Source organism: Pelmatolapia mariae, linkage group LG8 (assembly GCF_036321145.2).
Source record: "Pelmatolapia mariae isolate MD_Pm_ZW linkage group LG8, Pm_UMD_F_2, whole genome shotgun sequence".
In the NCBI taxonomy this organism is placed as follows: Eukaryota; Metazoa; Chordata; class Actinopteri; order Cichliformes; family Cichlidae; genus Pelmatolapia; species Pelmatolapia mariae.
This window is the reverse complement of record NC_086234.1, coordinates 22,838,286-22,851,771: the sequence shown is the minus strand read 5'-3', so window position 1 is coordinate 22,851,771 and position 13,486 is coordinate 22,838,286. Positions and strand designations below refer to the sequence as shown.

Sequence of the window (13,486 nt, the reverse complement as noted above, 5' to 3'; positions counted from 1 at the left end):
AGAAATGTTCAAACTCGCCTATGACATCCTTTCATACGTAAGAAAGCCGTGATACAGCTTCAACTCCTGGATCAAACCATGAAATTCTCCCTACTCCTGCCTTCCTGTGAGAACTGGATGAACCCAGAATATGTTTCTTCATTTTCTTGTTTATAAACATCAGGACCAGCTCATCATCACTTCATGTCAACCTCATTTTTTATTTCAGTCTTTAAAAAAAATTCTACAAAAATGCAACGCGCTTGGTGTGTATACAGGTTATTTGGCTGGTTCTGATCCGTAAAATTCTGAATTTCGCATTGTTTTTTGCGCAGCACGTTCAGCGTATAATGTCTTTACGCAGACTTGAGTCTGACCCTGAGGGAGACTAATTCAAAATGCACAAATAATAAACAGTGACAGAAATGCTAAGCATGCGGCAGGTTGCATTCAGGTTTGAAAACTATAACTATACCACTAAAAAGTCCTGTTTGGAATCTGAGGCCAGCTATGATTACCAGCAATGATTCTCAATATCTAGGACAGATCAGTTTCCTCCATAAGTTTATCACTGCTCTTTGAGAACATTTTGACATGATGGTGGAAATGCAAACAGTCAGATAAAAGAAATTAACAGAGGTGAACAAGGAGACGAACTGGAACGAGAAATTGATAAAAAATTTTATCAGGTATTGTTGTGGATTTGTATGGGTTGAGTTATGGAACTTATGATTACACCCTGGTTAGTTAAATTAAATTCCTAATAACTTACCCATAGCGGAAGACTTCCCAGGTCCAGTGTTGAAGTCTCTGTTACCTCCAAGTGCTGCAGTCTGCCTGCTGGGCTGCTGCTGCACTGGAGGTCCCTGCTGTTGCTGTTGCTGCTGCTGCTGCTGCTGCTGCTGCTGGGCCTGGGCCTGGCCCTGGACTGCATGACCACTGTTCTTATCCCACAGGTTGACCGGTTTGTAATGATCTGGGTCTCCCCATGCTGATGTTCCATCATCTACTTCATTCTTCCGGCTTATGGACTGCGGCGAGGGTTCCTCCCAGCCGCTTGGTTCAGATCCACTTCCATCTCCTCCAGGGACACCAGGGATGGGCCCTGAAGTCCAGCCTGAGCTTTGGTTCTGATTCTGGGCTTGAGAGATGAGTTTCCTCCCCCCACCCCCTTGCATAGCCCCTTGGTCCATTGCTTGGTGCAGCTGTGGATGCTGATTGCGGGGCTGTGATTGTTGCTGTTGCAGTTGTGCCTGTGGGCCTGTGATGGAGCCCGACTGGCTGTTTGGCATCTGGTGCATTTTGTTTCCTCCACTCCAACTTTGTTGGGGTTTGGACCCCATGCCTCCAACAACACCAATACCCCCTCCTCCACTTCCTCCACCACCCGTACCCCCTGCCCCCCAGGTCCTCCGGGGAGCACTTTCCCCCCAGTCTCCCCACCCACCCACACCTAAATCCCCACCTGAGTGCCCTCCTCCATTCTTCCTCTCATTTCCCCACCCTCCTCCACCACTGTTTAATTTGGAGTCTTGCTCTCCCCAATTCTTACCTACCCCAGCCTTCTGTTCTGATCCCCACCCACCCCCTCCATTCCCACCCATGTCTTTCCACCCTCCTGTCCCTTTTTCATCCTGACTTCTTCCCCAGCATCCAGTCACAGGGTCACTTTGTTGCCCAAGATCACCCCATCCTCCTTTTTCTCCTCTACTATTGCCTCTGTATTCATCACTACCCCAACCTGTGGCTTCCTGGCAATCCCCAGCCCCCATCCCTCCTCCACCCCAGCCTGTAGCTTTCCCCTGTTGGCTAGGGCCTGGCACTACCCCTGACCCTATAACAGGTCCAGTTGGAGTCACTGGCCCAGATTGTGATACGCCAAGATTTCTCATGTTGGGGCCGATAGGTGGTGGGGCTCTCCCAGACAAAGAAGCCCCACTACTGCTACTGTTGCTGCTGCTCTCCCAGCCCTCACCAGAGGACCCAGTGGATGGAACCAGGGAAGGGCTGACCCCTGGAGCCACAGAATCAGTGCTTAAGGTCCTAGGTCCACTAGAATATTGAGAAGGACCACTGAGAGAAGGTGGATGTTTTGATGTAGCTGATGAGGATCCACCTTTACTCTGTCCTGCATGTTTATCAATGTTCCATTCTGTGTTTTGGCGGATCTGTGTCTGGCCCCAGCCTGTGTTAGACAGGACCCGAGGATCCAGATCAGAGCGATTTAGCAGGCTCTGTAAGGCAGCTTCTGCATTAACTGCCTGCCGACGTGGTCGGCTGCTATTTGGCGCGCCCCCACTTCTAGAATTTCCACCACTGGACGACGATCCTCCCCGTCCTCCTACACCCTCACCCCATTCTCCCGTTTCACTCTCTCCTTTCTGATTGTCCCAGGCTCTGGTAGTAGTGGTGGCTGTTGAGGAAGAGGAGGAAGCAGTGGGCGGGTTCCCTGCTGTGCTGCCTCCACTACTGCTGCTGTTACTGCTGCAGGCTCCACTCATTCCCTCACCTCCTGGATTTGGTCCACCAACCCCACCAGAGTTTCCACCCCACTCACTACCAGAAATCCCTCTTTCACCACCATCTCCCGATAACCCCCACCCTCCCTGAGATACCCCAGAGGTTTGACTCATGTTGCCCCCATTTCCAGCACTACCCCAAACATTAACCCCACTTGTGGAACTTGGATAACCCCAACCTGAAGTCCCATTATCCCCTTCTGCAGCTCCAAATACCCCCGTGCAAGTTCCTCCACTCTCCCAACCATCAGTCCTTGAGGCACCCTTTTTGGAGTTAGCTGCAGGGTAAGAAGGCTGGCCTCTCCATGAGGAGACAAGGCTGTGCTCTTCACTCATCCCACTTCCTCCTGCACCATGGTCCATTCCTCCCCCTATCCCTTCTCCCCCCGCAATTTTTGGTCCCGCTGATTTACTGTCCCAATTCCCTCCACCCATTTCTCTGTCTCTGGATGGCATTTGGTGAAGTTGGTGCTGATGGGTGTTTGATTGATTCACAGATAAAGATGGGTGACCCCCCAGGACACCGGCTGCCCCCAGGGAAGCAGAGTTGTTGGCAGACCCGCCAGGGCCCTGATGGTGAAAGGAAGACTGACCTCCTTCACCTACAGCAGCGGGGCCATCCTGCTGCACCAGTGCAGGCCAGGCTGAAGGGTTGGCATTTGGATTGAAGTTGGCACCTGGAATCCCACTGCTGCCATCAACGGAGCCACTGGCATCATGGCTCCCTGGCACAGCGGGGGCTTTGGAAAGTGAGGAGGACTGTTGTAGCAGAGGCCCAGCTGCAGTTACTGCAATACCTCCTCCAAGATGACCCTGGGAGGCAGCCGTCACCCACGCTGAACTGCTGGACGACTGCATACATTCATTGGGCAAAGAGAACGAGGAAGTGGGTGAGGATTGGTTGCCAGAGGCACTAATGCTATTCACAGGCATTCCGTTGTTGCCGCTGCTCCCTCCATCACTGCCAGCAATACTAGGCCACTCCTCTAGGTCATTACCATCAACAATCACCTTCTCCCTGCCCTGAGAGGAGGCCTGGCTGCCTGAGCTTGCCCCCCACATGGAATTTGCATAATTAGAAGTAGTAGTAGAAGCAGCAACTGATGATGAGGTGAGAGCCAATGAGGAGGCAGCTGTGCCAGAATCTGTAAAAGTGAATCCCACAAAAGAGCAACTTTAGACTCTTCATCAGTTAAAAAAACAAAAAACATTAAATAATGCAGTAAATGACCTGTGCTTTGACAGAGCTATGTAACGTTTGCGGATCAGACAGTGCTTTACAACAGCTGTTTCCAAACATGCAGAGACACACCAGGTGGAGCTTCAAATGTTTACATTTGCTCCAAATGTTTGAGTCAGTCACATCAGACAGGAAACAATTCTGAGAATTCACAGTGAGGAAGCAGACATCTTCTCTGCTCTGTTCACACATGGCCAAGGTAGCACCCTTGACTAATAATACAAACAATATTGGTTTAATCACCCATCTCCTGTTTTCTGCTATGTGAGAAAACCATCTAGATTATGCATTAACTTGATTTTCCTGACATTTCCCAGAATTAATGTGTGACAACAGCCTCTATTTCACAAACACATCACAGGTTGCAGGCCTTCAATGCTTGCCTGCCATCGTGAGTAATTCCTTTTTCAAATGACTCTTTAGCAAGTAGACAGGAGACTCTACACCAAAAACACCACCCTGTGATTAGCTGACAAACCCGCTTTAATACTTGTGACCAATAGCATTGTTAACACTTACCTGAAACAGCAGCCACGTTTGCATTGGGGCCATCTCCTCCCACCCCCCCTCCCAGCAGCATGGAGGACAGTGGCGGCTGACCCCTCTTCAGTAGCACTTTATGGTCCTGCTGGCAGCGGAATCGTGGCGGCACTTCTCTCGGCATGTAGCGCGGTGGCTGCTGAGGCGCCTGAGTTCCGCCTCCGCTACTTGCACTGCTGTTTCCAGCAACACTGGAGCCGCCAGCGGTGGAGGAAGAACTGGTGGTGGAGGTGGGCTGTCCGTTGGCCACTGCCAGGCGCTTGGCATTGTTGCCGCCCTGTGATGGGGTGGCAGCACTGCCAGGGCCTGAGGTGGCTGGAGATGGGGAGGCAGAGGGGGTGGGTCCAGGGCTGGGGGAGGCAGAGCTGCTCTGGGTAGCAGAAGACTGGGCAGAAGCTGGCTTAGTCAAGTCTGGCACTACAAGAAGAGCAAGGAGGCGAGAGAGATATTTGTTTAAGCAGGTGCATTTTAAGAATGCAAGTTTTATTTACTTCAAATGTAACCTCTAATCAAGCATTTGCCAGAAATGGATAACAAACTGGACTATAAAACAAAGAAATCACTGATGCAGATGAATGTGCTCTTGTTTAAAAATTTAAAAATGCATCAAGTGTTGTCCAACGCATTATTAAGCCAGAGAAATAATAATGTTACTGTGACTGTGATGCCATCACAATCTTTTTAGACATAAAAATATTCAGCAAATTTAGGAGCAAACTAATATTTATATCAAACTCCATAAAAATATATCACTGTGCTGCTTACCTTTGTTTTTTTGCTCTGCAACCTAAAATGAAGAGAAGCAGAAAGTCGTGTTAAAATTTAGTTCTTTTTTTTTTTTTGAGCCAGACAAAGAAAGGAAACTGTTGTTTTTTAATGTTATTAGTCTTTCGCTATTCACATAATCTGTCAACATTTAGTCCTCACAAAATTAATGTAACATCTAAGGACATTTAAGGACAAGAGATTTAACTGCAACAAGTTCAACAGCTGCAGTGTTGACTGCAACTCCATAGCTTCAGGAAGCCCAAATTAGCCAAGATCATGAATCAGCTATCTTGTCAAACATAGTTAGTTTGGATTTTGAATTTTTGATCTTACATTATGCCATTTCAGATTTTTGGTATACACGTATATACAATATAAATGCTGTTGTTGAACCCACTGACTTAATGTGACAGTTCAAATGTGTCCACCTGAGATAAGAGAGCGCACTGAAGTCACTTTAATAGAACCATACATATATCCATGCAGAACTGCCATTTTAAATGATATGGGTGAATGTGCACATATTTTACTGCCTGCATACTGTGTCAAGATACAAACGTTCATTTGAATTTGAGTATATCTGCCCTAGAGGACATGGAATCTGGTAATACAAACACACTCACCTTCTGAGAGGCTTCCCTTTTCCTTTTTTCGTCTTTTTTCCTTTTCTTGTCTTCCATGAACTACTGCTCCTGTCCTGATGCTCCTTTCTTCTGTAGAAAAAATAGCAGGCTATTCAAAATTGTAATTATGTATCAACTATTTTAGAACAAGCAACAGTTTGTTTTCATATTTTCTAGCTTTTTCCTGTCAACGAAATTTATTCCTCAAGGGAAAAAAAGAAAACATTTAATTCTAACTCCATATCAGACACAATCTCTGTCACTACACTTCCACTGGACAATTGGATAAACGGACCTTTAGGTCCTGTAGGTCCAATCAGTTAAGCTTGATTGACTGGACCTACATATCCAGGAACCCATACCAGATAAACTGAAAGTCTGAAATCTAGATTTGTTTTTGAGACAGTGTGCTGGCAGTTACAAATCCAGAATCATACTCTTTACTGGCTTTAAATAAATAAAATAAGAATAATTTAAAAAAAAAGCAGATTTCAGCTACAGCAAAGAATGCATTGTCATTAGGATTCCCCATAGCTCCTCTATGATCCCTAGAGCAGGATGTCAGGGACAAGCTAAACACGGTATTATTAGATTTTTCAGTTTGAAGATGGAACAGCTGAGCTATACTACGATTTTTAAACGAAACGAATGGTTTATACTGTTTATTTAACAGGGTGATAGAAATGTCATTCATTTCTATTAGAGCGGAACCAGGGAAGCGCCCGTAAATGCGCAAAATGTAAATCATGTATGCATTACAATATGGCAATAACCGCAACATTAGCATGTCTGGGTTCATGTTAGCACGTTAAAACACAAGTCGTTAGTTTTCTCCTTTAAAGTTTTTCGTTTAAAGCAAAACCCAAGCAATCTGGTATGCTCCGGCTGCCTCGGTCTTGTGTTGGTTTCGTTTTTGCTTCGTGTCGTTAACACTTCCATAAAGCAGGATTCCTACATTTGGGAAAAGCGACCTGACATCGTCCCTGAAGCATTTATGATCTCAGGCCTGAAGTATCAGAAAGCCAGACATCATCACGATGTTATTTCAATCTGTCAGATCTGCAGTATAGTAAACCTTATCCAGCAGCTCCACCAGCTTATGCGCGACATACCTGTCAACGTTATTCCAAGCTCACCAGCATTCGGCAGCTAACCCCACAGCACAAAAAGGTTCGAGTTTTGAGCTTAAATGGAAAGGCATGTTCAAAAACTGAAGACACGGGTGAATAAATCCGCTTTAGCTGAAATAGTCAGACACATTCATCCTCGCCCCTTCAGGTTTACACAAGCGGCAAGTTCAGCAGCTGCTGCTAACAAAATATTTCGTCGAGGGTAACGTTAAGGAGGGGTTCAGACTAAAATACGTGGACACGGTGCACAGCAGGCATTAACGAGTTCAAACCAACGTAAGTTCAGTAACTGCTCTATTAAGTGTACACAACGGTCTTGAACAGCAAACATAAGGGGGCCAAATACCCAGCTCAGCTAACGCAGTGCCAAAAATACTGCTAAAACGGCGCTAATGCTACCGAACATTAGCCAGATAAGCTAAGGTAGCATTACCCAGTGACAGCAGCAATTACAAGTAGCCAGGTTAATGGCGCTAGCTTGGTTTGCAAGCGCCGTGGCATGGCATTCCATTAAGATGCAGCCCACTCGCATGCATTCAAACAACGTCCCAGTGCAACGCCGAGAAATGTAAAAATTTCACCCACTTACCTCGGGAATCACATATGAAGATACGCTAGCGTGCTAGCTAGCTTAGCTAAAGTGCTTCAGTGCGATTTTTTTCTAGCTTTTTGAGGCATTCGTCGAGGCTACAAGAACAGCGACGCCTGAGCGGAGAATCAAGTAAAGTGGCAGAAAATGAAAATACACGCGTAATAACGTACTGGTTCGTGAGCACTACCGTTATAATAGTGTAAACCCTAATGTGCAGAAGAATTTAAATTCAAAGCGCTGTGGAGTCAGTCGGGTGACGGGCGGCCATTTTGCTGCTCAGCATGAAGCGTCTCCAATGACCAGCCTGTAGCAGCTGCGTGGAAGCCCTCTGACTGGCTGGCTTCTTCCTGGAGGGATGCATAAAACAGGCTATTTGACCTCCATAAACTTCTGACAGTCAACTTATTGCTTATTTCGTAAGGGCTGCTTTCAACTTTCTCTTCATAGCATGAGTCAGAGAAAAAGGGGAACGAGGAAAAGGAAAAACGAGGATGCCTCTGCAGGAGAAAAGGAGGGCGAGGACACCGAGGAGAGAGGACACAGGAAGAACATCCGCGCAACTAAGAAGTACATTGGAGCTCATGTTGGCATTCAAGGTAGGGCCTAATGTCGTCTTCTTGGAACCCTTCAAGATAAACACACTTACTTACACTTGTGTGACGTCACGTCCACAGGTGGGATATGGAAAGCCGTGGAGTCCTGTACAGAGATGGGTGGCAGCAGTTTCGCCCTGTTCCTGGGCTCCCAGCGATCGTGGAAGAGGCCTGCATTGGACCATACAGCTGCAGCAAAGTTTCAGGAGCTGTGTTCCCAACAGGGGTTTGACCCAGCTCATATCTTGCCTCATGGTTCCTACCTGATGAACTGTGGATCTCCTAAAGAGGGTCCGTCAGACACTGATTATTGTCTACCATTCCTTTCATGCCTAGTTATCTCTTATTATTCTTTGCAATTATTCTCTGTTTTGGTCTAACCTGCATACCATGTTTTCAACTAGATGTGTTTGAAAAGAGCCAGGCCATGTTGGTGGACGAGCTCAGCCGCTGCAACCTCCTGGGTCTCAGACTCTATAACTTCCACCCCGGCTCCTCCCTGGGTACCATCACCACTGAGCAGTGTGTGGACAAGATTGCGAGCGCCATCAATTATGCTCACCAGCAAACGCCATCAGTGGTTACAGGTACAGAGGGCCGCCAGAGTACCTGAAACAACCAGCAGTGTGTATCTACCTTGCAGTCATTGCCTTTTTGATGAAACCCATATGCAGAGACACAGCCAGAGGTATTAATAAAACTCGTAGATTCCATCTAAAAGATGGACATAGGTTCCCAGTCTGAAAATTGAAGCCAGTGCATTCTTTCTAATAACCAACAGGGGGCAGCAACTCTGGTTGCTGAAATTGTGGTTTTATGAATAAGACAACAACTGAAAATTCCAAGTTCCCAGTTGAAACTCTTTTGTGGAACGCCCCTTCAGCTCTGATTTCCCACTTGGAGAATTGAAGCAGACCAACATGCCCCGAGTTAGCAATCCAAGATGGCGGCACTGAACATAAAAAGCAATAAAACTATAAACGTTTAATCTGTACTGCCACTGTACAGAGCACTGATCAGGCTAAAGAAAAGTAAGTATTAGCCATTATTGTCAGTGAAACCTGAATGGCTCCACCTGGCAAAGAACCAAAACAAATCCCGTTTTTCCCAGCTTTTCCTAGAATAGCGACACTCCAGAGATCCGATATCTGAGTACACGGGTATCTGGAACGTGGCAAAAGTCTGTGGAAGAATGACTCTCTGACTCTGATCTCTGACCTCAGCAGGCACTATACCAGTGGGTTTATAGCTGGTTTGAAGTCTTATTTAAATACAGCATGAAGCTCATATTATAAAAAATGCATATGAAGGAGCACAAAATTGGGTAGACCTTAGTGTGGGCCTGTTTTGTGATTGGCAAGTAACTACCATATGAACTTGCTCATCTGGTTTTCAAAACAGAAAGAACCCAATAGCAACAAAGCTCAGCCAGAGGTTTCATAACAAGACTTTACTAAATAATGACGCCATAGTGATTGTATCCATCTTTTATAAACTATATGTGATAAAGCAGTTCTTTATTGTATTTGGTTCTAAATCCTGTGCTGTCCAGCAGAGGACTATAAATCATTACCGTAAAGGTCAGTAGCTGCTCTGGCATACTGTAAACCAATTAGCAGTGCATGTCAATCTTACTAAATGTCCTATCCTCCCCGTTTCTAAAAAATGAGTTTCTAAGCCAAAGTACAAAAGGGAGATAAACAATGTAGCAAAGAACCAGTTGTCAAAAACTCAGTGATTTATGCCTTAATACACAAAAGTGCTCCATCAAGCCTGTGTGGGTGGGCAGGGAAAGGCGTATGTATGTTTTTGTGGTTTTTGTGTACACTCCAGTTATACATCTGGTCTCTGGTGAATACATATTACTGAAAGGCTTGACTAAACAGATATGCCTTTAGCAGACTTTTTAAAAGGAATCTACTGAATCTGCAAACCTTTAGAGTGGAGGCAGCACATTCCACACCAGCAAAGCCTAAAAAAAACGTGATCACCCAGAGGACTGTTTGTGGCGGCGCTTGTAGCATAGAGGTAGTAGAGTCAGGTCGGAGTTTTTCTAACACAAGAATCCCTACACAAAATATAACTTCATGTTGTTAAGCTTTCTGTTAGTGGACTAAATCTCTTTATATATAGTTATTATATACACTCAGTAAAACCTTTATTACATAATCCATGCTACTATGGGGCTGGACCCACTTTTGCCTTTAGAACTCCCTTAAGTTTTTGTAGCACAGTTTCATCAATGTGCTGGAAACCTTATGGTCTATACTGACATGATAGCATCACACAGTTGCTGCAGATTTGTCAGAGTCACATGGGAATCTCTTGTTCTACCAATTCCCAAAGGTACTTCTTTTAGATTGACATCTGGTGACTGTGAATGCCATTTGAGTACAGTACCACCAATAAAAAAAATTCAGACCCTACCATCCAAACTCATCAGACCAAGTAATGTTTCTCCACTCTTCTGTTGTCTAGTTTTGGTGAGCTGATTTTAACCGTAGCCTCAGTTTTCTACTCTTAGCTCAGAGGAGTGGGACCCATTCTGGTCTTCTGCTGTTGTAGCCCATCTACCTCAAGATTTGATGTGTTTTGTGTTTGTGCTCTTCTGCATATCGTGGTTGTAACAAGTGGTTATTTAAATTACCTTTGCATGTCTATCATCTCAGAGCAGTCTTACCATTTTCCTCTGACTTCTGGCATCAACAAGGAATTGACACCCAATTGATATTTTCTCTTTTTCGGACGGTTCTCTGTAAACGATAGAAGCGGGAAAATCCCAGAAAATCATCAGTTTCTATAATATTTAGACCAGCCCATCTGGCTCCCGCCAACCATGCGACATTCCAGGTCACTTAAATCACCTTTTTATTTTTTTATTCTCCCTTTCCGATGCTTAGTTTAAACTTCAACAGGCCGTCTTGACCATGACAGTATGCTCAAATGCATTGAGTTGCTGCCATGTGACTAATTAGATATTTACATTACCAATCAGTTGAGCATGCATATCTAATAAAGTGCCTGATGACTGGATTTTGATGCCTATGAACAGGAATGATGTTTGCATGGCACGTCTGTTAAATACAAAGCCATTTGGACTTTGCCTGACATTTTAATGTTAACGAAAGTTTGACATAAATGCCAGCGCAACTTTCAGTGGTTAGAGCTGTCACCTCCCATCAAGAAAGTCTGGGGTTCGACCCTGCTGATTGACTGGGTGCTCTCGCTCTCCAACTTTCTCCCACAAAGGTATGATGTCATGTTAGCTGTTCTGCGTTTGATAGGTTTAGATGTGAGCGTAGGTAGCACGTTGTGTGGTGTGATGGACGCAACCAAGAGTGTACCTGGGCCTTTTACTTGTTGACACCTGAGGTAAATTCTACAGCATAATACAACAGCAAAAGCTGCGTTCAGACTCTGTTTGAAGAGATAACGACAGAGAAATATTACAAATGTATGAGTGTGTCAAATTAAAACCCTTTTTTTCCCTGTGTCTCTCTCTCTCTCTGCCTTGCTGTATGGTCAGTGTTGGAGAACATGAGTGGCCAAGGCAGTACGGTGGGCGGCAAGTTTTGTGAGCTAAAGAGCATCATAGACAGAGTGAGAGACCAGACCAGAGTAGGAGTATGTCTGGATACCTGCCATGCATTTGCAGCAGGTGAGTGAAACCTGATAGCAGCCTGTGATGTTAACCTCAAATTTGCTTTCTGTCCAACAGGGCTGTGATACCTTAAAATATTCAACCTGGCATAAGACCTGAGAGAGTTTCTTTCTGTGCTCAATTGTTGTTTTATGTCTCGTCTTGGGAGGATACGACCTTGCTGCAGAGGGAGGCGTGAAGGCCATGCTGGATGAGTTTGACCAAGAAGTGGGGCTCCACTACCTCAAGGCCATTCATCTTAATGACTCCAAAGGTATAGCCAGGGCATAGAGACAGAAAAATCACACATGCAAGTCTCTAGTTGTCTTTCCTTATTCTTTCTGTGTAACCTGAAGGTAAACTTGGCTGTAACCTGGATCGGCATGAAGATATCGGTAAAGGTCACATTGGAATCTCTGCATTTCAAGAAATTGTCAATGAGCCCAGACTGGACAACGTCCCTCTGATCCTGGAGACACCCGGACGGTGAGATGGTTGTAGAAACTGTGGGTTTGTTTGTTGTATATGGTAATGTATTTTATTCATTTCCAAGACAGGAGCTGCTAGATCATCCTGTTTTCAGGTTCCTCTTTAACATGGCTGCTATGTTCTTCCCCACAGGCCTGGATTTGAATACGCTGAGCAGATTGACCTTCTCCATTCCCTGTGTGAGAAAAGCACTACTGATGAGTCGGCACTGATAAACTGAACTCTGCAAACGCACTGTTAGCTGTGAAGAGAAGAGTTGTTTTTGTTTTTTGTCTAGTACCAAAGTGGAGGACTGACCTGTTGTGTTATCTCTAAAAACGGTCATATTATTAGTCGTTCACCACATGAACAGTTTCTCCAAATTACAAACCTCGTCTGAATACGAGTTAAATAAAGGTGATGTTGGAAGTTTTTATATGGCGTGGGGAGGAGTCTTGTTCCGAATGAGCCTTTAGGGGGCAGCAGAAACACACAAATGTAACCCAAACCTAATGAGACTTTGGTTTCAAAGGATGCCGGTAGAATAAGTGTGAGGAAATGGTTTGCACATTTGTATTGTTTTTATAGTACACGAGAGGTTTGTTTTTAACTTTACACAAAAAGAATTTAAAAAATTGCTGATAAGTGCAATAAACTGAATTAAACTGAGGAAACATAAATTATTGATCAAAAGGTAAATAAACCTTTTTGCATTACATATTTCCAATGGCAACACAAACACAGGCATACAGATAGAATGATACCTATACCTCATTGAAGTTTCAAACAACACTTTTGTTAAATACTAATTACATTTTGTTACTATGACTAAATTGCTGTAAGTTCTATACTTTTTAATCTGTCATACATTACTCAATTTTCTTTTAAATGCAGGCCTGCATGACAAAATTAGAAAGCAGTTTTATTTTCCTACAACGAAAAAGAAAAATCCCGTTCAATTCTGTTTGATTTAACTCAGTGCCTCATCAATGGGACCTGCTCCAGATTTACCAGTCTAATTCTGTATGCAACTATTACAGACCCTAACACATGACAATCGGCCATTTTTGAGATGGGGCCAATGACTGGAATTTTAAAAACTGCTCATATCACATTACAAATTATATTCCATCGCCATTTGTAAAGAAGGGATAAATAATTACATTTACTTGACAGCTGTCACACACACACACACACACACACCCCACTCGCAACCACAAAGAACCCCCGTCTTCCTTCTCTGAATGCGTCCAGCTCTCACTCTGGAGCAGCTGTTGAGCCATAGGAGGTCATTAGTTAATTTTTTCACACCTACTCTATTTAACACCCTGTGGTGTGCGTGCACACACACACAAAGGAAAACATTTGCAAGCAGTGAAGGCTTAGAAATGTAC

General features: G+C 44.6%; 2 protein-coding genes across 4 annotated transcripts in view; one reads left to right on the top strand and one right to left on the bottom strand.

The window, feature by feature from the left end:
- The window catches only part of tnrc6ba (trinucleotide repeat containing adaptor 6Ba), a 24,818-nt gene extending 16,986 nt beyond the window's left edge, over nt 1-7,832 (bottom strand). For 2 of the 3 annotated variants that reach the window (XM_063481598.1, XM_063481600.1), the window contains exons 1-5: nt 7,389-7,832; nt 5,670-5,759; nt 5,044-5,065; nt 4,258-4,695; nt 752-3,643 (exon numbers count right to left, since the gene is read on the bottom strand). In XM_063481598.1, the coding sequence (XP_063337668.1) occupies nt 752-3,643; nt 4,258-4,695; nt 5,044-5,065; nt 5,670-5,726 (3,409 nt within the window). In that variant the 5' untranslated portion in view covers nt 5,727-5,759; nt 7,389-7,832. The remainder of the gene's footprint in view (nt 1-751; nt 3,644-4,257; nt 4,696-5,043; nt 5,066-5,669; nt 5,760-7,388) is intronic. The other variant, XM_063481599.1, reaches the window with a different exon arrangement.
- Nucleotides 6,827-13,486, top strand: si:ch211-141o9.10 (probable endonuclease 4). The gene is made up of 8 exons (XM_063481607.1): nt 6,827-7,075; nt 7,839-7,987; nt 8,066-8,275; nt 8,389-8,571; nt 11,511-11,642; nt 11,794-11,898; nt 11,981-12,110; nt 12,246-13,486. Exons 2-8 carry the CDS (start codon nt 7,840-7,842, stop codon nt 12,331-12,333), a joined length of 996 nt encoding a protein of 331 aa, XP_063337677.1. The 5' UTR covers nt 6,827-7,075; nt 7,839; the 3' UTR covers nt 12,334-13,486.

Excerpts from the sequence above, each read along its gene's own strand:
- si:ch211-141o9.10 (XM_063481607.1), top strand. The coding sequence starts at position 7,840 with ATGAGTCAGAGAAAAAGGGGAACGAGGAAAAGGAAAAACGAGGATGCC. Across the intron at positions 8,276-8,388 it reads CTGTGGATCTCCTAAAGAGG|ATGTGTTTGAAAAGAGCCAG; the intron begins GTCCGTCAGACA and ends GTTTTCAACTAG. Across the intron at positions 11,643-11,793 it reads CTGCCATGCATTTGCAGCAG|GATACGACCTTGCTGCAGAG; the intron begins GTGAGTGAAACC and ends TCGTCTTGGGAG.